This window comes from Plectropomus leopardus, chromosome 13 (genome assembly GCF_026936395.1).
Source record: "Plectropomus leopardus strain MGB_pleo_1.0 chromosome 13, ASM2693639v1, whole genome shotgun sequence".
Lineage (NCBI taxonomy): Eukaryota > Metazoa > Chordata > Actinopteri > Perciformes > Serranidae > Plectropomus > Plectropomus leopardus.
In genome coordinates, this window is record NC_142188.1 from 24,694,302 (window position 1) to 24,722,201 (window position 27,900).

Here is a 27,900-nt window from a genome sequence, read left to right on the forward strand (position 1 = left end):
GCCTGCTAGGAATTAAAGTTTGAATTGATTTACACCTAAGTTAATTTCAACTGCTTGAGGGTGTTACACTTCAAAACGTATGTCAAACCTTAACTGCATCCCCGTACCTTAACGACATTGCACATGTAAAGAAACAAGATATTTCAACCTGTTTAGTGTTTGCACCTGCACTTTTCTGAGGAAGAATGCACGCTTATATTTTCTTTAGGAAAAAAAAAACTTTTTTTAGTTCATGTAAAATGTTTTTGAGAGTGCACCAAGTGACCCGTTTTCCCAGTCTGCTGCAACTAATCTGTCCCTCAGACATCTTAAAGGGAATCTCTGAATATTTTGAAATGCTAAACAGTAATATTTTGCAAATTCTTTATGCATATGACTCATTATGCAGCCATAATGTCTACAGAGAATGTTTGGTTCCTCAACATTAATGCTGTTGATTGCGGATTTGTTTGTCTTTAATATGCAAAAAGAAAGGCTAATGATGTGAAGATGTTCTTAGCCTGGCCTGGCCTTTAATCTCTCTATTCATCGAAGCCTTTTCACTTCAAAGTCTCCAGAGATGACAACAAAGCTTGGAAAACATACATCTTCACCACAACTGAATTAAAAATACATATCTTCATCTATTAATCAAAGCCGAAGCACATCATTGGCTTTTAATGTTTTATTATGAATAGCCTTTGCTGCAATTAGTGTTTGAAAAGTGTTAATATCAAACAAGCTCAAGCAGTATCAAACTGCTCGTTTTAGTATGAAGACAATGTTTTGGTGCACCACACATTGTACATGTGAAGTAAAGGTCATGAGCTGAGGATAATACTTGGTCATAACTGATTCCAATATCATTGTGATTATTTCCTGAATTTTGGTTTCTAAGCTGATTCTCCACAGAGCTTCTAGGTGTCTTTATACAGAGGCTGTTAAACCAATTACACAAAAATCAAAAAAATAAAACTAAAATATGACATTAAGCTGGCAAGAAAATATGGTTTTTCAATCCATCAAATCTACAACTACACAGTGCACACTCACGCAGTATTGTTCCTTTCACTTGACAAGAAAAATAAGGAAAAAAGAATATAAACACTCATAAAATGTACTTTTTAAAAAAAAGACTTGAAGTGATTTCTATAAAACACATCAAAAATAAAACCATGGTAGCTCTTCCGCTCATAAATATAGTCAGTAGTAGCATTTCTTTTTTCTCTCTTTTTTTTTTTGGTTTTATGTGCACTGCACATTGGAAACTTTTTATAAACACTTTATTAGTAAAATCATTTTTTTAAACTCAGAGGTCCCTTTTCCCAAAGAACTTTTTGAAGACAGACTTGTTGCGTGGTCGTGGCAGGCTGACGTAGCTCCTCAGAGCCAAGTCCTGATGGGTGTCGTGCTGCCATCCGGCCGAAGCCAGCAGCGGGGGCTCTGAGCGCCTGCTTATGGACGCACTGTCTGATGACTTGTCTCCAACAACAAGAGTCACACAGTAGTTGGAGCCTCTTCCACCAGGGGTGTGTGACATAGGTTTGATCTTCTGAAATGTTGCTGAGAAAAAAAAAACGTAGAGAGAAACATTAGCAGACCGAGAAACAGCTGTTTATGATTCACAGACACATTATAGATGTAGGTTAATAACTGCAAACTGACCTGATGTGAAGGAGTGGGAGCGACGCTTGTTGCTTAGCCAATCCTGACTGCTGGAGACAGGGGAGTGAGGGGAGGGAGAGGTGTTGACTCTGGATGCTCCAGACAGTCTGTGAGTCACTGTCTGCTTTAAACTGTCTTCATCTTCATCTAGAGAGGGACAAGACATCATTAAAAGCAGAGGTTAAAGGTGTAGTGTGTAGGATCCAGTGGCAGAACTGAAACTTCTCCTGTGTGCAAAGCTGTAGGAGAACTACTATTATATACTACACACTGTAGCTTCAGGACGAGAGGAGCTGAGTGATAAAATGTGAAACTTACTGTCATAGCAAATGTGAGCTACTTCTGAGCAGTCCTGTGATTCTCTAGTTATTTAATATGCAGTAAGACAATGCGTTAGCTCCCCCTAGTGGTACATACTACACCTGCAACAGCCATTCACTATTTCATTGCTAGTGCACATATCATCGCAGTCTGATTTACCACAAAGCTGAATGAATTCCTTTTTGAGCTCAAGAGTAATGGCGCAAGCCTCACCAGCTTGTTTAATAAAATCATTGTTTGGAAAATGAATAAAACTACTGTTGAATCAATAACTACCACAATAGATCATCCTAACAAGCAGTGGCCCAGTGGGGCCATTCAGTAGCCAACAACGGAGGGTGGGGCTTTTATCTTTTTATCAACTTAGCAGAAGGCCTCACCACAGCAGCCTCCATCTGACGATGACATTGTCGACTGCTCATCCACACTCCTTAAATGACTCTGCGGCAAGTGACTGAACTCCCTAGTGAGAACAATGATCTCTTTGGTTTGGGCAGAACCTGGCAGTTTGCGCCTTGGGAACGTGGAGGTGACATCTTGGTGGGAGGAGGAGCAGTGGCATTTGGTGAGGCCATGACAATCGGAGCAGAGAAAGGGCTTTCTGGAAGGGAGGAGGGATATTTTTTAAGTTGAAAAAACCTTATTGTAAAGATCAGAGGCATTGAGAGTTGGAGGCTGTAAAAAGGAAAGTTCACCCCCAACTCAAAAAAATACACATTTTTCCTCTTACGTGTAGTGCTATTTATTAATCTAGATTGTTTTGGTGTGAGTTGCAGTGTGTTAAGGATATCAGTCATAGAGATATCGGCCTTCTCTCCAATATAATGGAACTAGATGGCATTTTGTGTGTGGTGCTAAAAGAGCCAAAAAATATAGATGAAGAACTCAACAGCAATGTCTCTTTTCAGAAACCACAACCTGGTTACTTAAGATAATCCAGAGACCTTGTTGTGAGCAATTTCATGTAGGAATTATTTTCTCTCTACCAAACTACACCACTGTGCAGAAGGAAGTGTGCATCTACTGCGAGCTTACCTAGCACCACCGAGCTAGCTATCATTACAGTTCACCATTAATGTTTCCATCTCACGCTGTCAGAGACACGATTCTCTCGTCCATGAGTAGATGCACACTTCCTCCTGCGCAGTGACACGGTTGGTGGGTGTAGTTCGGTTAAAAGAAAATAATTTCTACGTGAAAGTCACAACGAGGTCTGTGGATTATCTTTAGTAACAGCATCATGCTTTCTTGAAAGAGACATCGCTGTGGAGTTTTTCAAATGTACATTTTGGCTCATTGAGCACCACAAACCGAATGCCATATAGTTTACTTATATTAAAAGAAGGCTGACAGACATCTCTGCGGCAAATATCACTAACACTTAGCAACTCACACGAGACCAATCCTAAATTGATAAATATGAATACAGGTAAAAGGGAAAATGTATTTTTGATTTCCAGGTGAACTGTCCCTTAAAACTGTTATATCTTACGAGGAAATGGGGAGGTCTTGATCCACTGGGACACTTGGTAATGAAGACATTGACTCACTCCGACCTTTAAAGAAAAAAAAATCCCAGTTATTATGTTGCATCACAATGCTTTCATATTAGTTCAAAATGAGCGTACATTAGCTTTAAAATATAATGTTTACCTGTGTTTGCTTGTATTTTCATCATCCATTTCCTCATCATAAAGCGTGAGGAGGCATTGAGCAGATATTCAGATCCATCACGGAGCCTAAGGGTCATAAAAGACAACTATTACCGATGGCAGAGTGGTCAAACCCAGAGCTGTCTGTGCCATCTATAAAACATCAGCACTGTGATTCAGTGATTGTTAAAGTCTTACTGTAGTCGAAAGCAGTTGGGTTTTTTAGTATAGTCTGGCGCAGGTGAACACTCAGCTCCCATGAGGTTCAGTGGCAGGCCGCATGCAGAGCTCTGCAGCACAGCACAGATTGATCATCATTGACGTCATACTTTCCAATTCAATTATTTATCATTTCCGTTCTCCTGGGCTCTTCTTGTTGTATGTTTTTCTGCTTACCCTCAGTGTATCCTTTCTATCCTGGTAGAAGCACAAGGTGTGTCTATATAGGACGGCATGGTACGAGTTCCAGCCTCTGGAGGCAGCCTGTGAAAATAAGATAAGAGTGTGTGCTGCTGACTGTGGGCTTTACATCTGCTGACTGTGCTGGCTTCTACATAAAACCGAGCCTTCTTACTTTCTTTCCTCCCAGCTGAAGCTTGTGCTTCCTCTCGAGCGTTCCCTCCATAGATTGCAGCTCAGGCCTTCCACTCTGAGAGGGTTGAAATTAACAACATTTAGACAAAAAGAGAAACTCTGCTCTGTGGTTAATCAGAAGAGACATGCTTCTAAATTGCGAAGAGCTGGATAGATAGCAGTCATTGTTACCAGGGTGATGCAGCGCCCTCGTGTGGCTGCTGATTCTTCCTGCTTCTCGGTGTCGTCCAGGCTGTGAGAGGCTTTTCTTTGCTGACAGACACCATCCAAACCCAAATGAACTGACAGTAGACTCATTGACTGGTCCTGTTCAGAGACAAAAGAGTCCACATTCATCACTGATAATAATAATAATAATGATAATAATAATAATACATCAGACTTATATAGCGCCTTTCAGAGTCCTCAAGGATATATAAAAACATAAGAAAAAATAAAGAAAATGAAACAAACTGTAAATGTAGTCAAAGATATAAAAGTAAATAAAGGTACAATATATGAATGCTCATGCAGTTGTGTTTAATACTGACACTGCAACACTCTTAAAGATACTGACCACAACTACAGGTTTTGGGCAAACTGACTATACAATAGTTTGTATTCACTTAAGAATAGCTGACATGCTTTCTGACATTGTATAAACATGTATTACTGTTGCATTAATTAGGATTCTAATAAGAAGACAGGGTGGTTTAAAGTTTCAGTTCATCCAAATTACATAAAAACACTTTATAACTGATCCAGCCAGTGGGCGGTGCTTTGCTTTGGCTCAACTGCTTCCAATATGGCAATCACAAGCTCTCTCATTTTACAGCTAAACAGTACACTAAAATATGTTTCTGAAAGCATTTGACGTGAGAAATAGCCAATGCAGAACCAGAATCTTGATCATATTTGATCAACCCTGCCTACTTTGACAGTTTGACTGCAGTCAATGAGCAGTGATTGACACCAGAGCTAGAGACTCCCCGAGTCTGATAGTGTTCACTCTAGCGAATGCCAAAAGAAACACTATGAGGAGGCGGAGAAACATGATTATTTTCACAATCTGTCTCCTGTACTTCTGTCTGGATTAAAAACTAAATTTGAATCCCTTCTATTGTACTGGTGAATCCCAAATAAGATTGTGCTGTTTGATTATAAAGCTTTAAATGGGCTGGCTCCTTCTTACCTCTCTGACCTTTTACAGCCATATAGTCCATCACTGTCACTAAGGTCCGCTAACAAATCACTCCTTATCATCCCAAAAACAAGACTCACACACTGGGAGACAGAGCCTTTGCTGTCGTGGCCCTCAAACTCTGGAACGAGCTGCCCTCCCAGATTAGACTAGCCCCCACCTTGGCTGTAAATCTGGTTTAAAAACAAATTTGTTCTCCTTGGCATTCTCAGCCGTTATATGAGAGTTGACAGTTTTGTGGTTTTACCTTGTGGTTTTATTGAATTTTTGTCAGTTTGTTTTTTATGTCATATGTCACATTTTTAAGATATTTGTGCTATTTTTTCTTTATTATTTTATTATTTTTAAAAAATCTATTTATTAGTGTATAACACTTTGGTCAACTCTGTTTTAAATGTGCTTTATAAATAAATTTGGATTGGATTGGAAATATGGATATCTTAAAACCCGAGCAAATAAAACCTAAACTATCCCCATGCTACATATCAATAGAAATAATGTTTTTTTTGTTGTTATTTGGGTGAACTGATCCAGTCTTATAACTTTCAACATTACAGTATGTCAAATGCTAACCTCACCTTCGAACTACCGTGCTCATCCACCTCCTCCCCCACCTTTGCTTCCTCCTCCTCCTCCTCCTCCTCCTCATCCTCTCTGTATTGATAAATATATCTCTGATTGTCCCCCACATCTGGCAGCTTCACTGGATCTGATGCCGTCTCGTTCACTGTCACTGAGGTCTTGCTGGCTGATTCCCTGTTAGGAAAGGCCGCCCAGGACCTCCTATCTCCTGTGGCCAGAGGGGGGAGGTGACCTTTTGGCTCCTTGTCATAACCCAGCAAGCTCTGAAGATAGGGGGGCAGTTTGAACTCGGCCACGAGGAGGTTGGGTGCTGAGGCTGTGACCAGGTTTCTGTAGAGCACAGCTGGGGTCTTGGGTGAAGGTGAGCGGGACAGGGGCTCTTTGGATTGCTCTGAAGGTTCAGACTCTCCCTGGTTGGGCTGGTACATGATGTCGGAGCAGATGCTCTGTCTGTAGTTAGTTGTTTGGTTCCAGATGTCCTCCAGTTCTTCCTCTTCCTCCTCAAACTGCTGGTGATCGAGGCGGACGGGCTCTGTTTCTGGCTCTGCTAGGTCTGCTGATGGACTTGATGATTTTACAGTGTCCTCTTTTGTTTTAGCGCAGTCTATACCTCCCACCTCAAAGGACATGAGCCTCCCCACCATGCCCTTGGGCTGCGGGTTATCTGCACACGGAGCATCGGTGCAAAGCTTGATACTGCTGGAGGTGGAGATCCCAGAGTCAACAGAGTCCTGACGAACACTCACACTCACTGTCGACTTCAGATTCACCACCATGTGAGAAGCTTGGCTCAAAGAGTGAAGTCCAGGACTGTCTTCACACGCACACTGGTGTCTTGCACATTTATGGTACTGGTGTCCATTTAGGTCTCGGATGAGCGTGTGGACGCTGGGGCATTTGTGTTTATGTACAGCTGTATTCTGGGTTTGGTTTACATAAATAGGCAGCTGGGAAGGCTGGTCGGTCCCATCTCTTTTAGCTGTGCTGGTTTTGACCTCTGGCGACATTTTGTCCCACTCCTGCTCTGCATCCTCATGCCGAATGAACTGAGTTTCAGACAGGTCGTTACATGGCACAGTCTGATCCTCATCGTCTCCCGGAGAAGGAGGAGGTGCTGGTTGGGAACTCCTGTCCACATCAGGCAGATCTTTCAGTACGACCATCGAAGTTTCAGGAGAGCTGATTTCTGCTGAATTGCGTGTGACGGCAGGAGTGGGTCGAGTCTGTTTGAAAGAGCTCAGGGCTGATAGTCTCTGGGAGTGGGGGTCCGGATCAGTCCCTGCTCCTTTTTTGGACTCTGGAGGGGCAATGGTGATGATGTCCTGAATGCTGGGGATGAGAGTCATGTCCTTAGGTAGGTCAAAGCTCAGCACGGAGCCCAAAGAGAGGAATCTGCAGTGGCTTCTTGTGTGATTTGTGGTTGGCCCCCCTGATTCAGCATACGGAATAATGCTGTATTCTCCTGAACACTCTGTATCAATATCCTTCAGGAGGGGGTTTTTCATATAGGCTTCTACTCCATCCCCACTCTGTGGTGAACTCTTCTTCCTCCTGCCTTCTTTCAGGGGCCATGTATGTGTGTCATACGTGATCGTCTCACTGCCATGCTGAGGCATCCCTTCTGTTTGCTCCTCCACACCCATGATTTTCTGGATCGTGTGTCTGCGAGCATCCCTCTTCCTCTTTCTCTTCTTGCCTATTCTCTTAAGGCTGCTAAAGATGGAGCCGCTCCCTGCTGAAGGGTGGAAGCTTACGTTGGCCGTCTGAGGTGCTGGTGCCGAGGACGGCGGCGAAGAGGAGGAGGACGGCGAGAAAGCAGGTGAGGCTGCAGAGTGGCTCTTTTGGCGAGGCAGGGTGATACTCTCATACACAGGGGCCACAGCCAGGTTGTTATCCTTGACATGCAAGTAGGTACTTACCTAGAGAAAGAAGAGGATATTAGGCGTGTGTGAACTTTCTTACCACTAATGCTGTAAATGCTTTATCTCAAACAGTTAACCCCGCAGAGCCCTCGGCAAGAACAAGAGCTGTTTTATGTGTAACAGATGAACGATGACATGAGTGATAACCTGACCAAGACAATCAGCTACCTTTCAGACACAAACATCAGCCTCTTAACCTCTACATCCCACACACCCAAGAAACAATGGATTCAGGAATGTACAAGCCTCACACAGCAATGCAGATGTATAAAAAAACACAAATCATACATACAAATTAGACGAAAAGACAAAAGAACACGATTGCAATCGCACACTTACAGGACTTAATCAAAATCACATGTGGCTGCACATGCCGTCATATGCAGCTGTAATGGCTTGACCTTTCAACTCTGTGACTAATCTCTTGTTTCTGTGGAAGCCCCAGACTATAAATCATGGTGTGCAGTCTGGGGGCCTTTCTTAAAAAGTTCAGCACCAGTTCTTTGTCTAATGACTGCGCCCGTCTTGGCGTTGGGGACGCACTCCTGCTGGGAGCCATTTTGGAGTGCAAGTTTCATAGGAAGTGAAGGTGAGGTCACTTGTTTTAACACAACCGAGGCAAAGCCGCGGAGAGCCAAACAAGAGCAGGTTTGCGTCAGGCTTGTGGTGAAATGACAGAAGGCGAAGAGAAAGCGTCTGTCAACATTCACAGCAGGGAGACGACTGTGTGTGCTTTTCTTACTCATCACCCTCATTCTGTGTCTGCCATCGGCACTCTCCAGCTTTAAATCCTGGCTCATTGAGCAAGTTAAGCTCCAAAGAAAAGTTTTTAATGTCAGAGGAAAGTTGGAGTGTAAACATACTGATTCACTGGGGTTTTCAGTTGGGAATTTAACCATTTATCTGAGTTTAGACAAGACAAAATGACTACTGACAGATTATTGCAAAGATGGATTCAAACTCACAATCCAAAATATACACATTTGTTTTCAGTGTCTCAAACAATTCCTCCTTTTTAAGGTTGGAATGTGTGATGGTTTACATGGCTACTTTAAATATCAATACTGCCAAGATTGTTCAGTCTATTGTTAGAAACAATTTGCAGTCCAGTTTCTAAATAAAATTCACCTATGAAGAACATTTTGCATACAATTTGAACTTCAACTTTTTAGATTGGCACAGGGGTGTGAGTATAGACAGTGCAGGCAGGGCAGTTGCACCGGGGCCCATAGAGAGTGGACCCTCCAACAATACGCTGGGCAGAAAATGAGCCCTTGCAAGTTAATCAGATTGCCATCTCTGCAATATGCTTTTGTTGAATGAAAAACTCCCATAAAATTTATAAAATGAAAACACAAAACCTATCTCCATCATGTTTTTTTTGTTTGTAAAATAGTCAATAGCAATCTATGACAAAATATGTTATAAAATATATGCTTATAAACTATAAAAAATAATAAATAAATGAATTATTCTTTATTTTCTTTGGTATTTTTTGTCAAATTTGTGTGTTGGTGTTATTCAATATAAGGTCTCTGGATCATGTGATGGGAAAATAACATAACACGTTAGCTAGTTTAGGCTAAAGACTGTAAAGTTAATGGACATAGCTACCCTGACATCAAACATCAGTTTGTGGGTCGCTACTTTGAAGCCTCCAGCCTGCAGTGGGGCCAGCTGTGACCACCTTACACCACTGGGTTGGCAGAATAATATATATCTGATTAAATGTATTCTATATATTAAAGTAACTTGTAACAAACTGATGACAGTAACATAACAATAATATATTTCTCTCTAAAGCACGAAACAGAGACGATTTTTGTTCACTAATTGGAGATATTCTGTATTGCCACACTTCATTCATTACGTTTATATTTTCACAAGTGGATCGTAAAAGCAGCATCTCTCTTTCCCATCTCATAACGACAGACTGTGCTTCATTAAAAATAGAATATATTTGGTTTTGGATTTGCATTTATGACTGCAGTTAAGTGGGAAATTGTGAGTTCTGACAGTAAAAGTTTGTTATCTTTTCTCACTTTTCTCACATTAACTTTAAATTTTCCAGCCGCGGTGACTTCGGAGATGGTGCGAGGGCAAATATGATAGCACTTTGGCGTGACTTGTTTCCTTTTCACGCTCATGTCTGGCTTACAGACGGGGCAGCAACATGGGGGAAAGCTGCAGACCGGCTGTACCTTGTAATGGGTTAGTAGAGCATGCTGCCCCCAGAAAACAACTACACACAGCATGCAGTCCCAGCACACTTCGAGACCCAGCATGCAATGCCAACTCACACCGCGCAATTTACCTCGTTTGCACTCTGCCGATAAATCTTTCTCTTTCGCTTTAAACTACCCAAAGTATTTTCCAAAAGCCCCTGGCAGCGCCTCCAAAAGTTTTTACAGGCAGAAGATTGAGGCACAGCAGGCTGAGGGAGAAAACGAGGGAAAAAGGAAGACATGAAGGCCAAAGGAGAGGGAGGAACAGCAGCAGATAGACAAAGAGGGAGATCCCATGCAGTGTCATTACAGGGAGCTGATGTTACTGCATTTCAGGAACAGCAACAATATCATTTGCTTCAGTGCTTTTGAGGGATAAATTTATGTAGCTATAGTAGTGGCATCCCATAATGGTGTTTGGTGATTTTTAGTGTAAAGAGATGAGTGTGTTTCTCACCCTGTGGACAGGCTCAGAGGTCTCCTCCACTACCTCATCCGTCCGAGCAGGCGGGTCGAGCACCTGAACCTGGCTGTCCCCCTGTCCCCCAAAGCTAAGAATGAGGTTGACTGTTCCCCCTAAAGCGGGGCTGCTGGGATCTTTGAGAACCACGATAGAGGGTTTGGGAGACTCCGAGGAGGTGGCCTCACCGCCCCGTGGTCCGATGCTGTTCATGACCTCATACCCATCCTCTAACTGCTTCTCCTCCTGCTGCTCAGCTTGTGTTGGCGGCAGGGATGAGGGCCGGCTGTCTCCCCCTGCCTTTGATTTGTCTTCATCGGCAGTGATCACCTGGGACTGGTGGGACTGGTGGGACTGGTGGGCCTCTAGCTCAGGAGTTGAACTCTATGTAGGAAGCCAAGGAAGGAAAAATGATCAAATATTCACATGGGTAATGTAAAGCATTGCACTGGTATTGTTTTTCCCACTCTTCATCCTCAGCCAATCAGTCTTTCTTCCTATGATTGTTGAAGTTTTGTGATTTATTATGATGATTTATTGTTTTATTGATTATAATATTTTAAATCTTCAGAACTACTTATAATATAAATTGTTTGGGATTAAAAAAAACTTTCATGTGTGAAATATGACATAAAAAAGATACATGTTATGATTTTCAAGGCCTTTTTTTTCCACACATACAAGTGTGTCCCAAAAATGCCTCTCTGCTTATTTACCTCTGAAGATGGAGAGCACATTGTGGCCTCAGAATAAATGTTATCTTGTGAGGACTCCTGTCTGCTCTTCTTGTGAAGCCACTGTTGTTTCTGGGCCCTCCAGTGCACTAAAATCCACCCAAGCATACTCCTCAGTTCCTCCATGCGCTCTTTTACCTGTAAGACATTACCCGGGGTTTGTAAAAAGCAGAAAAAATAAAACCAACAATGTATTCAAAGATTGCAGTGAGTCATACTCACCATCTGTGTGAGGTGGTGTTCTTTGTCTAAAAGGTTCCTTCCCGTATTCGCCAGCTCATCAAACTCCCCAAACTTTTGCTCAATCTGCATGTCCAGCTCTGCAGCCAGTGGCCTCTGGCCATCTTTCCCAAAATGTAAGGCGGTATCTGAGAAAATGTGTGACCTGGTGTCTTCTGTCCATGAGCTATTCAGAGTGGGGAGGGGGAGGAGGTGGTGGAGGAGACAAGGAGCAGGTCTGTGAGGAAAGCCATACATTCGTAAAACATGAGAATGACCAGACTCTCCCTGATAGGACAGACATTCATCGCCTTGTCACACTCGGCCCAGGAAACGTGCGCTGACCTCCTCGGCACATCTTAAATTATACATTTCACCAGGGACCTGTGCTCAACAACGAGAACATCCTGTTCTCCTCTTGAAAAGATATTGTAATGGGCAGATGTTCTCACGAAAGAGGATTACGAAAGAATGTCTGGCAGAAAGGGGTCACAGCATCCCCACGCCCCACTTACATCATGGCGAGGTAGCTCCTGAAGAAGTCCTGGAGCTGCACAAACTCTTGCAGACGTGATTTGTTCTCTGTCACACTCTTCCCCAGCTCGGTCCAGCCCTGCAGCATAGCTTGGATTTTTGCCCCGAGTACATGCACTCTCTCCGGGCACAGCTCCTCCAGGCGAGAAGTCTGCTTCTCCAGCTCCTTAACCTCCTCCCTGATGACTTCATAGTCAATCTGTGGAGAATCACAATAAAAATCTATCATCTTTCATCATCCCCCGTATCACTCAAACAGCCTGTACCAATTGTATCTCTGTATGCCTATGACCTCATCCCTGTAGCTTTATGCATATCATTCAGCTAGAGAACCATATGGTCTGCATATGTGCTGCCACGCTATAACAAGCGAGCGATCTTGTCCACTTTTTCTCTTCTTTTGACGAGGCAGTAATTAATAGTGTTGAGGGTTCTCTGGGAGTAATGCCTCATAACGTTTCTCAGCTACAGAGAGCCTGAAGAACACTGAGTTTTGAATGCCTGTCTGCTGACGGCACAGTTATTTCAGTTTGGGAGATTAGGTCATTTTTGCTCTTCAATGGTATCAAGTCCAGACAGCTGTGTGTGTGTGTGTGTATGTGTATGTGTGTGTGTGTGTGTGTGTGTGTGCGCGTGTGATAAACATAACACTGCCCGAAAATGACTCATACAGGACTTTACCAACCTCACAACTTCAACCCCCCTGACCCCCGGCAAACAGAAACACACCTCACCAGATTTACTCACAAACACACACATTGAGAACTAACAGAACAATGACTCACACGAGCATAAATAAATATCCCGTGTGAATAATAAACTTTTGCACGCTCTATGTGTGTGATTGCACGGTGAAGTTTATATAATAAATTAAACAGAGCACAGCGGGGTGGGCTAGCCCCGTCTTTTTAGATGTGAGAAAATCTGGCACAACAGGAAACAGACTGTGGAACAATGTGCTGGAGAGCAAGAAAGAGAGGGGGGGGGGCTTTACTTTTTTCATTACACCAAACAAAGCTCAATAATCCAAAGTCAACGAGATGGAATACTGGATCGCATTAGCACCAGTGAATCATTTTCAATGTTTACACCATCTTCCTCTCACCTCCAGGTGGTCCTGCTTCTCCTGCAGAGCCTCGAGGCCGCAGCGGTCTGGCTCACACTGGACGGCCATGTCTGTCTCCTTCTCCAGGATGTCCAGGCTCAGCTCCTTGCTGTAGCACAAGCACTCCTCCACATGTACCGCCAGGCTGGCGTGCTGGCGAGGCGCAAAGTCATCATGAGTACTCGTAGGATGTCATTAAGTCATTATGCTTCACTGTGTATTATTTGTTTTCCAATGAGAGCCACATTTCAAGTTAGTGTTTAAAATTGTGTCATGGAGTCCCTTCCAGGCGTGTGTATTATGTGCTATTTTGACATTTGTGCTGCTTTCTTACCAAGAATAAATCGAATTAACGCGAAAACACTCATGCGAGGGGGAGTGGTGGCTCGTTTGGGGGCTATTAAAGTACATAGCCACAGACAAAAGGAAACCAGATGTGGCTCTATTGGTTTGTACAGCTGTTTGTGACATAAGTGGATGGACTTAAAAACCATTTAGCATCATTTGAGGTCATTATAACTTTAATTTGATGAACTGCAATTGGAACTCCCAGTTCAATATAAACTGGCTTTATCTCCTCACCTTGCTCAGCAGCTCCTGGATGGCCTGGTCATGGCTCTGCGATCGTCCTCGTTCCCTAACAGTGTCATTTAGCATCTCCACAGCCTCTCGCAGCTCCTCCACAGGGTCGCCCATGCTTTCTATCAGGGGCTCACCACCGCCACTGCTTTGGAGTCCCAGCAATGTAGGAGCAGAGGAAATCTCACTGTGAAGAGGCTGTTAGTTACAGTGAGAAAGAGAGAGATAGTTGTCATTGTATTAGGATTTTGGCTGACATCTCTCACACAAATATCTAGAAACCTAACATTAAATTCAGTGATACTGAGCCCCAAGAAAAATTTCCTTAGAGGGACAATAATGTATAATCAATGATATTGTATCATATGAGGATTTTAACAGAAATCTCACAAATATCTCAAAACCAAACAATAAAGGTAAGTGAGAAAATAAATATATTTTCAAACTTTGACCCAGTGTTACAGCACATCAAGGATCAAAAGAACTTTTCCTTCTTGGTGTAATGTGCACTTTTACCCTGTCCTAGATGAGGTTTAAAACAATACCAAAGCACTGATAAGAGTGTTGCCCCTAATGTTTTTCTTGTCTTTTTTATCTTATTGTTACTATCATATATTTATATACATAACTTTGCCCATTTCTTTTTTTCCTTCCTTTGAGGAGGAGAGTAGGGAAGGGTTTATTTTATTGATCTATTTATTTCATTAATTATTTATTTTTAGGTATTGTACCTGTCTACGTTGTTCTTTTCAAAGACATTTTTATATGTTTTTATGCTTCTATTGTAATAGTGACAAAGATAGATGAGAGAGAGGGAAGGACCTGCAGCAAGGGACCTGGGCCAGACTAAAACCCAAACCGTTCTCATTAAGGACTCAACTTAATGGTAGCTCTTAGTGGTGACTTACCAGCACACACTCTGCCATGTTTTATTATGTATGCAAAACCACTATAAATAAAATTTGAATATGAATGTGAAATAATATGCTGAAATGACCCTTTAAATGCCACTTTTGGTGCACATTGTCTCACCTGGCCCAGGCTGTACTGACTACCCGTGAGCTCTTCACTCTCCTCCAGCTCCACGCGCTCCAGGAACTCAGTCAGCATCCGTGTGTCCTGCAGCTCAGAGCTCTGCTGAGTCAGGGCACTCTGGACACGGCGGTACCTGGGAGACACCAGCGGGAATGTTTTAATGTGCAGCTACACCTTAACTGTAATCCACATCCACATATACAAGACAAGTTTGCATCCTTCAACTGAACCACATTACAGAGACCACGCACAGCATTCTGAATGCATGTCACCATGAGAGAGTGCTGTTTATATAATCATATATCATGTGTCACATAAACATTTTCTGTACTTCAGGCCATGAAGGTACCCTGTCCGTGCAGAGTTTATATTTGAGATGTGAAGGGAGCAATTTCAAAGGGTATTTTTTCCAGAACAAATGAGCCTTAAGTTGCTTGTATGTAGCGTTAAATAATGACATCATCCCAACTGTCTTACAGCTGCTTAGTGAGAGTCTCTACCTGCATCAATGGCTCCTCAGACTCCACAAGTGGCCATCTCTGCCCCATCTAACACCCCCACCTTGGAAACACTTGGAAACGGAGCCCTTTCTGTTTCTTTATTTTCTTTGGTCAATTCGCTGTTTCTTAACAGAGTCTGAACTTGTGTTTATGGACACAGGTACGTCCAGTAAACCGGCCAGCATCTTAAGGTTTTACTGAGAGGCCATGGCAACAACCTGGCCTTCCAGGGCCAACCAAAAAGAGAGGCGTCATCTTGCAAACATGGAGCGGGTGATTCTGACACACACTGACAAGCTGTGGGTGAAGTGCATGTCAGAACTGCGGGGTAGACCTCGCTAAGTGCTGCATGAATCACAAATGAATAAACTTGTGATGAATGAGAGCATGGAGAGTATTTTCTTTTTGCCAACTTGGAGAAAAAAAGGCTGCTTATGAGATCTATGGATATATATTTTTTTGTGGTTTATGGGGTGAAATTGTTTGTCTTAAATAAGAACCAGGGATTTTATGAATAAACTCTTCCATGTTGGATTGTAGACATGGCAAACCCAAAACCTGTGACCTCTTGGAAACACTGACAAAATTCTTACTTTATTTCCTGACCACAGTGGTGAGCAAAACCACCAGAGTGCAATTGTTCAGATCCCTAACATGAGTCTTCCATGATGATAGACATCAAGGGGGGGCTACCCCTGACCTCTCCCTCTCCTCCTCTGACAAACTCACTTTCTTTCCACCTCCTCCATGCGTGCTGGCAGGCCTCGTGTGTGTGGGTGACTGTGGCTGTGGAGGCGGTCCACCTCCTGCCTCAGAGCGCTGAGCTCCAGGCTGCGTGCTGCAACCTCTCTCTCCATCAGACAGCTCTCCCTCTCAGCCATGCTCATTGTTTCGGGGTCACCGGTGAGAGCAGATTCCTTCATGGAAAGCTCCACGGACTCCAGCCAGGCCTCCAGGCTGCCCAGGGCTTGGAGCACTTTTACAACCTACACGGCACAGAAGCAGGGAGGCTAATGATGTACAGGTTTTGCTGCAGTAATTTGCAAGTGATTTAGTGCACAGCCAAAACAATCAGAGGTGATGTACAGTACGAAGAAGACAATAATAGGTTTACCTAATAGAAGTAGACCATGCTCTGACCTACATCTTTCGTAATAAAAGACTCAGGCTTTCCAACTAAATCATCAATCTGTGGGGATTAGCAGCCTCTTTCCATCCCATAATCGAATTATATGGCAGCAAAATTTATATCCCTTAGATTACCCTTCATAAATTTTGGGGAATATACCCTGTAGACTCTTCCAATTAAGATGGCAAAGATGAAAGTAAATGAGCTTCTAACCATGAGTGTGTGCGAGCAGCCCAGGCTGCAGGCCAGCACAAAGCTTCTCCCAACAGGAGAACTGATCCAAAATCATCCGTCATGACCATAAATTTCCCCCTATAACTTCAGAGGTAAGTCAGAGCCTCGGTATGACTCAAGAGGAGTGCCTGTTGTGAGATATTTTATGAATCTTACCCTAAAGCCCAGCTCCTCTGAGGCCTGCAGAAATGCGGCATTCCTCTGGTGCCTCCTCCGCAGCTCTTCCCACAGGACCTCCAGCTGGCCCAGGAACTCTTCTATCTTGGCGCTGCCTGGGTGCTGTGCACGGACCAGCCCGCGGCCCTCCTGAGGACGGAGCGTTAAACTGATGAGAGCATGTGATGACTAAGGACAGGGATTTACGAAATATAGACCTAATCTGAAGCTTTCGGGGAACTTAAGCCGTCTCTGATGAAATGTCAGCTCATTATTTGATTAATACACAAACCAGGCCTGTGAAATGTGGGGGTTATTTTCATTCAGGGCATTCATCCAGGGCTTATGTTTTAAGACAAACTGAGAATATGACAGTGTGCTTTGGCTCACCCGTTTGACCACCTCTATCCTGGCCCTGTTGGTGAGAATTTCTTGTTCTAGAGCGTGTTGACACCTCCTGGCTGCCTCCGGCCCCTCAAAGCTGGCTATTGAACACACCTGTGTGGCCATGGACACATTGTCTTTCAGCCAGGACAAAGTCTGAGATGGAAAGGGGAGCCAATGGGGAAAGGGTTAAAGAGATGATCAGTTTAAAAGAGGACTATCTGAACGTAGGACAAGGGAGAGAACGCTTAGATGCCGCAGAAAGCACGGTGACTAGGTGATGTTTTTAATCTTGACCTTTAAGCCCACCTGACATTTGTAAAAAAAAACAGAGTCAATTGCTGGAATTGGGAAAACAGTAGCTCGCCAGTCTGCAGTCACACTTGAATGCATGACAACTTTGTCTCTTTTCTAAAAGTGACATAATGTCTGTAACTGGTTGAGGGTGTAATTACTGCAGTGCTGACTTGACAATTCATAGCACTGAATTTTGAGGTTGAAGTCACAGGATTGCACTAAAGATGAACCATCTTCATGTATAGGCAGTTTTTAAAGGTGATTTCTGGTGTAAAGGGGAATTGCAGGTGCGCCTGGCAGGGGTCAAGTCACCTTGTCAGCAGACACGGTGAACTTCTGGAGCTGTGTGTGAAGTTGTGGGTGGCCTCGCGGGGTGGTGGCAAGCTTGGGCTCTGCTCTGGGCTTCCTACTGCAAAAGAAAACACAGACATGTGACTCCAATTATGACTTACATAAAGACTTCTCATTATGTAAGTCACAGAGAGAGAGAAAGGGAGGGAGAAGCCAAGCTGAAATGTCACCTTTCCGCCTTCAATTGATGTCGGACGATGACATCATTTGCACAGGCAGGGCCGTCTCCCGTGGGTGAAGAGGTGTGGTTCACTGATTGCTGCTCCTGGCTTTGGTTGCTCGGTGTCCTCCTACCAAACCCACATTCAACAGTACTCTGTGGATAAAAGAGTAAAAGTCTCAGTCGGAAAATCCAAAAGATCAGCAACATGACATGTGAGTAATGTTTTACTTTTTCTGTCAGCCATCCGTCAAATAAATGTTGACTGGATGCATAAACACCTCAAATGGAGGATTTAATACTGTGAGCAGTTGCTAGACAATGAGGTGTTGCTGTAGCTTGCAGCTAATGTGAATGTTACAACGTGGCTGGAGGCCGGACGACATGGACAGCTGCCCAGAATAAAGTAAAGACTCTCCTGTAAATGACACAAAGCATACTCTCTTACAAAGGTTGGCTCTTCTTGGTGAAATAATCCAGAGCCGCCTAAGATACAAGCTTTTTTCTTTCTTCACAGCTTCAAAGTTAGTAATAAAAAAACTAAAAATGGCAGCGAAAGTTTAAATATATTATAATTGCTTTGTGAATGAACACATTAAGTCTAGCAAGGTTGACAACATGTGCTATACCACTCTGATGACTAAAAAGAGCCATTACAGTTGGAAATATGAGTCTGTCTTTTTAAAATCCCCTATACGCTGTTATAAAGCAGAAGTGTTTTTTCAGCCTTAGATACTGATTTCCATGGCCGACTACTCCGACTCTGTTTAGAAATATGCAGTGGAGTTTTTAGCAAGGTCAATGCCGGAGCTATAGACCTTGTCTTTGTGCAGAAATATATTCAAGACGTCAACAGCCACTAAGCCTCTTTTTTACAGCCATCTGAGCACTTTAAAGGTTGGCCAAAGGGCTCTGTAGAACGGTTTCCAATGAGAGCTACATGGATCTAGACTATTACAGAAAACACAGTGGGATATTCCTGATGGTTACCAACTGCAGCCTTTATAAACATTGTACTGCAACAGGATCCAACCGAACCAATGCAAGAATGCATGTAAAATACTTATTCATTCACGAGTGTATTGCTTTTGGGTTCTTTGATTGCTTTTTCAGTATGTAATTATGTTACAATGTAAAAACTGTTAGGCACCAACCAAGGGCCAAGGTTTCACTTCAAATGTGTTTTGTAAGAATCAGGGGCGGGAATCACCAGAGGCCCCACGAAATGATACTATCACAGTACTTAAATCACAATGCAATATTATTCCGATTTTAAACATGCTGTGATATACTGAGTATTGCAATAACATATATTGCGATGTATTACTTTGTCAACTGCAAAGTACAATATGTCCTCTAAGGAAAACTTGTTTGTTTTATCTATCACGATAAAGCTTTCAATCTGTTTATCTCACATCTGTCATTTTTATTGCAGCACATTGTGTATAGTGGACTGAAAAGGTAATTGATTTTACTACTGTAGTTAATAACCAAAAATTTAATTTTTATTTGTAATATTGATAAGTTACATGTAAAAACTCAGTACTTGGTGCCTGTGTATTAATACGATATTGCCAGGGAAAAATATTGCAAAACTCTGCTGTATCAACCCCCTAATTCCTAATAAGAATCTTGGCCGCAAACCAATTTCCCTGTAAGAAACAATACAGAAACATATAAAATCGGGGATTTCGGGGTCCTCCGCTCGAAACTTTTCAGCATCAAACACTAAATGTCCTGCATTATGGCTAATCTTTATGCACCAAGTTTATTTATTTATTCATTGAATGCATAAAACTGACGCCACATACCACAGCATTTATAGCCTAAGCTAACTTGCAGTGTCCGTCCCTATATGGGCCTTTAAAATGCATAAGACTCAACAACGACATAAAATACTCCACGAACATGATTTGACACCACCTTTAATACAAAACAATAAACACAAATCACAGGCTCATTCATGACTACACGACTGATTCCTCTTCAAAAACAGTTTCAGTGTTGAATCAATGATCACAGTCAGGATCCAGCTTGAGTTCAGCAGGTAAGGAATTCCACATATTGACTGCCTGAACAAAGAAAGCTGATTGTCCAAGTGAGGATTTACATTCCCACTGGATGCTCCACATGTTACTGAGCCTAAAACTCTGAGTGGTACCATAAGGTAACTGAGCACCTGAAGAGCCCGATCATATAGGCATTTATGGTTGAGTTTAAGGTTGGCAAATTTGATAAAATGATCAAAACTTAACATATTTAATTTCTTCAGAACATAAGGTGTGCCTTTTCTGCATGTGAATTCCAAAATAAAAGTGATGTGTTAGTTACATCTTTTTTTTCAGGGAGACAAATGCACATGTTCTTTATATTGAGATGGATGTGTCCTGTGTGTCCTCCCGGACATCTATGACTATGGCACCAACCAAGGTTTTAAAAAGCGCTACATAAATTAGCTTTTACTTGCTTTGCTTACCAAAACTGGCTGGCATAAATGTGAAACAATTAAATTAACTGTGAATTTAGCAAAACATTCTCTTACACTGACATGTCTCTGTCTAACTATATGAATAATACAGAGCACGCTGTGTTCATTGTTCTATATAACATAATGTCTTTCACATATGCCAGTAAAAGTAGTGCTAACACGTGTATGGTCTCTGCAACAATCAGCAAGGCAAATCTGTCATTGCTTTCACATAAAAATATCAGAAAGGCTGAATTTACACAGCGGCCAAAAAGCACAAAATAACCATTAATAATAGTGTTTTATGGAGTAGCCCTAATTTAACCATGTTATTTTCTGACTGGCCTTATAGAAGGAGTGAGTCAGAGAGCTGGAGAAAAGTGTCGCCTCCAAAATTATGCGAGAGATGCAGTAAATTAAAGGGCTCTAACATCATTTACTAACATGCCAGTCATTTTACAGGCCCGTCTGAGTTTCATAGAGGCACATTATCGGCCCAGCTCTGTGCTTAAACTGCAGAACTAACAAACTACTGTGATTCATTTGACAGGGCTGATAACCATCGCTGACGTCTTCTCCTCAGTTATTTGCTTCCGTCCTTCATCCATCACCCAAGCTTCCACTGTAAACAACTCCTGTAGTGAACTCAATATCCAATTTTGCCACACGAAAAAGAATTATGTCAGCCACAGAAAAAAATAGCAGTTTAATGATTCGCTACGGCATATGCAATGGTATTCTGTGTTTTTAGACCTCATCCAATCATCTCCTATTTCAGTACACGTCACCCTATCTTGGTACTGTTGATTCTTATCTGTTTTCTACTGATCCTTGCGTCTTTCTGCAATGTGCTCTGAAGTGATGTCAGCCAAGAACTATCACTTAGCACCAAGCCCATCTGGTCTGCAGCCCCGGCATCTGGCTACAATTAGCCAGGGAAACAGACGATAGCCATGTTTATCTCCAGCGACAAGAGGCCATACTACTGCTTAGACACAGGCAAGAACGTATAGAATATAATGCAAGTACCCATACGCGTACGAGACAGAACGTGTGTATGTAAGCATGTCTGCAGATATGCTGAAAGTGCTGTCTACCAGCACATATGCAAATGGCTTAGAGTGCAGCAGCATCTTGTACCCTTAAAAATACTGCAATTAATTCAGCACACAGGAGTCAAAGTGCTGCGAAACTATGTGACAAATTACTTTTACTGTTCAACTGGTGGTTTAACAGTAAAACTGAGTTTGGCTTTTGGGCTCCAGGGTTTTCTTTGGAGTGTCTTATTAGTCCTTCCATAAAGAGTAACGAGTGGAGCTCCCACAGACAGCGCACCTAGGTAACTCCCAGCTCCCAGTGCAATAAAGGCAACAAACTGCAGTGAAAGGGCCAACAAGCTCAGCACCTTTCGAGAGAAAAACTGGCTTGCTGGCCTGATAGGTTCCTGCCACAGGTGGCAAGTCCACAAGGCCAGTTAGAGCCTAAAAACACGAGTGGAGAAATAAACTGAACCAGAAACACAAGGAGAATGGAAAGAGTGAAGTTTTCTCTCCTTGAGCGTCTGGGCACTTTTTCACTTTGCAAAATGAGTCCAGAAACTCAGCGGGGACTTCACAAGAACTCAGGGTCAATAACAGAAAAGGAGCATTGCATTTCGAGCTGAACACAAATAGCCACCGTGCATTTCCTTACGGATTGTAAAGAGATTTAATGTGCTAACTTAAAAGACTAAATATACACATAATTACTGGTTTTTAACATACCACACACTTAAGTTTCTGGATAACTCTTCTTCTAAAAGACGCTAACAGCATTTCCTTGTATGTTTATGGGCAGTGGGGTTACTATAGGAGCACCCACGTGTTCAAAAAAGTACTGGTCGGCCTCCAAGATGAGAAATGTCGTGTCTGAGGAATCCACATGCTCTGCAGATCATTGACTCACCCCCGACTGACCCACAGGCCATCTATTAATATAGCATTAATCCAATGACTGTGTACTTTTGTCAGCGCAGTAGAAAGCCAAGATACTATTCTACCATAAAGTGAAATGTGGGGTCGAAGGGAAGGCTTATTTGCTCTGGCCCACCGTTCAGCCATGTTGTACAGTCACGGCTTGACATTTTTTGTGGAAACTTATGGAATTTGTGCGCCAGGATAAATTACACCTCTGAAAGCGCTTCCTGTTACTCCTACAAGGCAAGATTCATAATATTTACAGACTGCGGTTTTTGTCAGAAGATAGAGAAGAGTAACTGGTTACATATTGCTCCATTCTCATATCTTGGGCTCCCTCACAACTGGTTCATGAGATGATGTAATGAAGAGCAACTAACTAGCTGGTAGGATGGAAAACCAGCAGTACATTGCGTGCCAAGACTAGAAGCCACTGCTCTACAGCACATCTCCAAAGACACTGTTATTTAGGAAAAAAACAGCCGAAATTTTAAATCCGTCATTTTCCAAACCAAAGGACAAAGTGCGTCACTTTCTGCAGCCACAGATGTCGTCGGACTGGAAGAGGCTGATGGCGCTGTTCTCCCAGTTGAGAGCCACACTGTGGTTTCTCCAGTAATAGAAAGTGGCTACTCACCACGCAGCCTTTCAGGCGATTCTGCTCCTCCTTCACCTCCTTTCCCATGATCCTCTGCGTCTCCGTTCCCACGTTGCACTGGGGTTCTCGGCCTGGTGTCAAGGGGTCAGCATCTTCCCTGGTGAAAGCAGGGCCGGAGGGGGAGAGTGTGGTCCTGTCACTCCTGCAGGAGGAGCAGAGCGGGAGGTTACAGCGGTGCTGACAGCAGAGCTTCTGAGCCGTGAGATGAACTCCAATTATGGCCCTGAAGTTTTCTACCAGTGTTTGTGTTATTTGGTTTAAATAGCCATGAAACGCAGCTGATAAGACAGACGAGATGATGTAATATTTGGATCTAAAGATAGCCCGCCGTCATGGGAGGCTCTCGGCCTGAGAACTGTTTGGAAAGCAGGAGATGTTGGAGATGGATGTCAGAACTGTGGACTTGAGTTGCTCCTGACTGTATTATTATGAAAATAAAAAATGTTCTTCATCATTTTCACCCAGTAGAGTGAAAGGATTATAATGTCGTCCATCGGCCAGTCCAACACTTTGATCCAATAAGACAAAATGAAAACTACTGGCAAGACCAAAATGAAATTTGGCATGAATATTCATAGTCCCCAAAGGATGGATCCCCATGATTTTAATATTAATCATAATAAACTTACCATTTAGCCAAAATTACAATTTGTTGAGGAAAATCTGTTGAAGTCTGCTATATGTAAATCCATCAGGTCATAACATCGAGTCAAAATAATCCCCTTCGCTGCTGCAAAAAAGGAGTAAAGAGTAAACTGATGTAAGCCAGGCATAGGCTTTGTTTTTTTGTTTTTTTTAAAAAAAAGGCCTACTGCAAATGGACATTACTTGATTTTCAAGTCAAGTACAGCAGCATGCTGTAATTATGAGCCAGATAGGCCTACATGTATTTTTTTTTTGTTTGGAAATAGTTTTAATTCTGCTTTATTTTATTTGAGAATATGTAAGCCATGAAGCTGAAGCAAATCCTCATGTTTATGAATTGCCCCATCCATTCGTTATATACCCTATCAATTGTTTTTAAGATCAGTAAAACTGAAAAATTTGATTGGAATTTTTCTCATACGTCCAAAACATTGAATTCTTCTACTGCATGTGGACTGGCGCAATTTTCGAAATGATTTAAACGAAATACAGTTTGTTGATCCTCTGACCTTTTCTCTAACAACACCATCACAACAAAGTTCCCACTTTAATACAAGAAACGTTACAGATTTGCTTCCAACAGGCTGACCTTTCATATAGTAGAACTGATTCAAAAGAATACCACATGTTTCACTGTGCATGCTGTCGGGCTGTAACTGATGTCCTTAAGTCAATATTGACCAAACTGCACAATCAGTATATAATTTCTTGTACTGTGGTTCCCATTTTACCACAGCACTTAAATGTGTACTCATTAAGTAGATATTGCCTCTTGATCGGTCTAAAAAAGTCAAATGATGTAAAAGTCTGGACTCTGACAGCAGGCTATTAAAGCAACAATAAATTTGTTTTACAAATGCCATAAAAATTACAAAATATTCTTGTAAACGTGTTATATCTCAGCTTCAGCAGACTATTCAAGGTGACAGCAGGATTTTAATAGTGAGAAGAGAACAAAACATGTTGCCAACTCGACTCCGTAAGCCAAAACATTATTCACCTCGTACAGTAATCAAACAAATGGTCAAATTCCAAAGCATCGCAGAAAACTGAATATTATAAACAAAACCAGTGGGTGGTGAGTGATGCTCTGTGTGGTAGTTGTAGTCTCCAGACATCCAGACATACTGGTCCTTCACATTGCTTATAATTTTTCACTGATTCAAACCCAAATTCAACAAGGCTAATCAAGAGAGAGAGAGAAATCTTTATACAAACGTCAAATGGAAAACTAGGTCTTGCCAGTGCACACTGTTAACATAGGGTACCAGTAGAGTAATAACAGAAAAACACAGTTCCAACTCAGTGGAAACCTGTGAAGGACCAATTACTGGGTGAAATGGTGCTTGTATTCACGGGGCCACCAAAGTTGTCAGAGGTATTCTTGGCCCGTTGTCTTACCTGAAAACCTTCTGAAGAAGCGCCCAGCAGTCCTTCACCTGGGTTTGCTTCTGTGTGACGCCAGCGGCCAGGGCAGGATGGAGATTAGACACCTGGGACACGTTCACATCTAACATCTGCCACACACAGGCCTGCAGGTTAGGCAGAGAAGGCCTCTGCAACAGACTTTCAGGATCTGATCACGCACTGATGCTTTAAAGGGATAGTTTAGATTTTTGGATGTGGAGTTGTATGATGTACCTATACATAGTCTGTGCTTTACATACAGTAGATGACAGCTGGCATGCCCCCGTGTTGAAGAGACAGAGAGGAGTACCACCACAGACGATAAGAAATGTATTACTGGGGACAGGGGTTAGCTTTAAAAAATAAGTAAAGCAGCACTTTAAAGTGCCACACTTGTAGCTGAAGAGGAACTACAGCTTAAACATTTTTAAAATTTCTTTTTCTTTTATTTTTATATTTAGAGAAATATGTTTTTACGATTTAACTTGTACTTTCAGTAGTTATGGATTCAGTGTGTATTGATATGTACTTCAAAATGACTGATATAAGAGTATGGATAATGGTAATGCATGATATGCATGAGATCGAAAGATTTTTAGTTATACTTTTCTGATTTTTAGTACCAATTGTTTGTTTGGTCTGTAAGTGTCTAATCTGTTGTAATGTCTTTGATGTTTTTATGTGGATGCCAGGAAGAATAGATAATAGTATCTATCGGCTAATGGAGATCTGAATAAAAATCCTCATTTCACAATAGTGTACACTTAATTGTTTGTTTTTTGGTGGCTAAAATATGTGTTGCTGCTACCCCTGTCCACAGCAGCGCACTGAATAGCTTCTGTGTCTGTACTCCAGTCTGCTTCTCCAAACTGGGAATGTGCCAACTGCTGTAGTTGAACACTAATTATGGAGAAGTACCTCATACAACCCCACTTCAAAAAAATCTGAATTATCCCTTTAAGTGAAAAGCTGTTTCCTACCATGATTTGACTGGCAATGTCGCGAATCTCTCTATCTCCGAAGCTGTCCAGCTCTTTGGATGTGGATATGCTTTTCCTCTGAAAGAAAAGATATGAATCAGTAAATCTGAGCAAAATGTTAATCTCTAGAAAAGAAACCATTAAGCCGCCAAGGAGTTGTACCATGGTATTAATAGCAAACAACGTATTATCAGCCTGTTGGTAGAACGACGACACCTCCAGTGCCAGCTGAAGATTTTCATGGTAGTTTTTCAGATGAGACTGGGCCTTCAGCCACCTACACACAGCAGACAACAGAACCGATCAGTCTTCTCTCGAGATTAAAGATGTTTCATGCAGCATATCTGTGCAACTTAAGGGACAAAAGGTACATTTTATTGATGTGTTTCCTCTTGCTGGAGATGTTTTTGCCATCTGTCTTCCCTTGTTTCTCCAGTTTTAGGGCCAAGTGGTTGATCTCCTCGTGGAGGTTTCTGTATAGCTGCTCATCCTGCAGCAAAACAGGGGAACACAATCCAACTATGACCTCAGCTGTCTTTACCATACACCCTGGGAGACAAATTACAGTCAGGCACAGATAAATGACTAAGAAGCCTCTATAGAACTATTAGCATATGGGTATGTGTGTATGTTTTTACCTCAAGAATGATGTATAAATATGTTTTTATAAATGTTCTGTTAGTTATTAATGGCTCTTTTGCTACTTTTTAAATTTTTTTTACAATGCTCACCTGTTTCAGATCTAAAATCCTCTTGGTCAGCTGCATTTTGTCAACATTTTCCCCCAGGACATTCACCAGAGACTGCTCCTCTTCCTGCTGGCACACATAAAAGTCAGTATTTATAGCCCCCATTTGTTAGGAACCCAACCATTATTTCCTTTCAGAGGCACGGGGATTAAACTGCATTACCTCTGCTACCAAGGAGGATGCTGAACAGAAATAGCCCTCAGCATTAGGTGAGAACTTGATACTAAAGCACGGAGGAAAGGATGAGTGGAACTAAATGGAGAATACAGTCTCCTCCTGGGCTGGATGTTTTATAGACTTCATAAGCAACATCCTCCATTACATTCCCACAAGGTCCATTATCAATCATCAGTTGCCTTGTGCCAGACATGGACATGAACAGAAAGATAAACACAGGCCTAAAATTGCTTTTTGATAATGACAGGCAGATGTTTTACACCGGTGAATATACACAAACAAGAGACGTCCTCAGGATACTGAGATAATTTCCTGTATTAGCAAGTGCTGTTTTTTGTGCCAATTATCCTGACAACTGTTGATCTGAGTTGCCTGTATGCTCATATTTGCCTCAGGACCAGCTGTTCTTGGTTTTAATTGTTACAGGCACAAAGCTTATGGCTTCTTTGTTTGAATAAATGGAAAAAGCAGGGGAAGACAATTGCGTAGATGATCACAATTAGAGTCACGATCTAAATTATGGAAAAGGCTCAGGGGCCAAATGTATGTGAAATTCAAAAATTACATACATAGAAGGCAATACAACAACAGAAAGCCAACCAGTCCTACTGAACATAAGCAAGACAAAATTAGGATAAAGTTAAGATTCAAACAAAAGGACAAATAATGCAAGATGCAGGACACAAGATGTCAATATAAAATAATACAAAGAAATAGACCAAAAACAAATGCGATAAAACCACAAATAAAAGGAAATAAAATAAACAAAGCACAAATAAAATAGATAAAAGAAATACAAAGGAAGGTGCATATATATAAAAATAACTGATTTAAAGAACTCATTTCACCCTGTTCGGCATTAGTG

The 27,900-nt window shown here is 42.1% G+C and overlaps 1 protein-coding gene across 5 annotated transcripts in view; it reads right to left on the bottom strand.

Annotated features, from left to right (window-relative positions):
- Positions 1-649: 649 nt before the first annotated feature.
- mymx (myomixer) overlaps positions 650-27,900 on the bottom strand; it is a 34,059-nt gene continuing 6,808 nt past the window's right edge. Inside the window, exons 6-34 of one of the 5 annotated variants that reach the window (XM_088086523.1) lie at positions 26,841-26,924; positions 26,481-26,599; positions 26,272-26,386; positions 26,110-26,187; positions 25,124-25,254; positions 23,057-23,219; positions 18,008-18,153; positions 17,799-17,895; positions 17,196-17,345; positions 16,806-16,955; positions 16,016-16,272; positions 14,784-14,919; positions 13,755-13,949; positions 13,173-13,325; positions 12,049-12,266; positions 11,537-11,720; positions 11,297-11,452; positions 10,578-10,964; positions 10,210-10,329; positions 5,970-7,892; positions 4,383-4,517; positions 4,192-4,266; positions 4,014-4,100; positions 3,816-3,907; positions 3,619-3,704; positions 3,458-3,521; positions 2,346-2,566; positions 1,645-1,791; positions 650-1,542 (exon numbers count right to left, since the gene is read on the bottom strand). In XM_088086523.1, coding sequence (XP_087942649.1) covers positions 1,289-1,542; positions 1,645-1,791; positions 2,346-2,566; positions 3,458-3,521; positions 3,619-3,704; positions 3,816-3,907; positions 4,014-4,100; positions 4,192-4,266; positions 4,383-4,517; positions 5,970-7,892; positions 10,210-10,329; positions 10,578-10,964; positions 11,297-11,452; positions 11,537-11,720; positions 12,049-12,266; positions 13,173-13,325; positions 13,755-13,949; positions 14,784-14,919; positions 16,016-16,272; positions 16,806-16,955; positions 17,196-17,345; positions 17,799-17,895; positions 18,008-18,153; positions 23,057-23,219; positions 25,124-25,254; positions 26,110-26,187; positions 26,272-26,386; positions 26,481-26,599; positions 26,841-26,924 — 6,123 coding nt within the window. In that variant the 3' untranslated portion in view covers positions 650-1,288. Of the gene's footprint in view, positions 1,543-1,644; positions 1,792-2,345; positions 2,567-3,457; positions 3,522-3,618; positions 3,705-3,815; positions 3,908-4,013; positions 4,101-4,191; positions 4,267-4,382; positions 4,518-5,969; positions 7,893-10,209; positions 10,330-10,577; positions 10,965-11,296; positions 11,453-11,536; positions 11,721-12,048; positions 12,267-13,172; positions 13,326-13,754; positions 13,950-14,783; positions 14,920-16,015; positions 16,273-16,805; positions 16,956-17,195; positions 17,346-17,798; positions 17,896-18,007; positions 18,154-23,056; positions 23,220-25,123; positions 25,255-26,109; positions 26,188-26,271; positions 26,387-26,480; positions 26,600-26,840; positions 26,928-27,900 lie in introns of all 5 variants that reach the window. The other 4 variants (XM_088086524.1, XM_088086526.1, XM_088086522.1 and 1 more) reach the window with 4 other exon arrangements.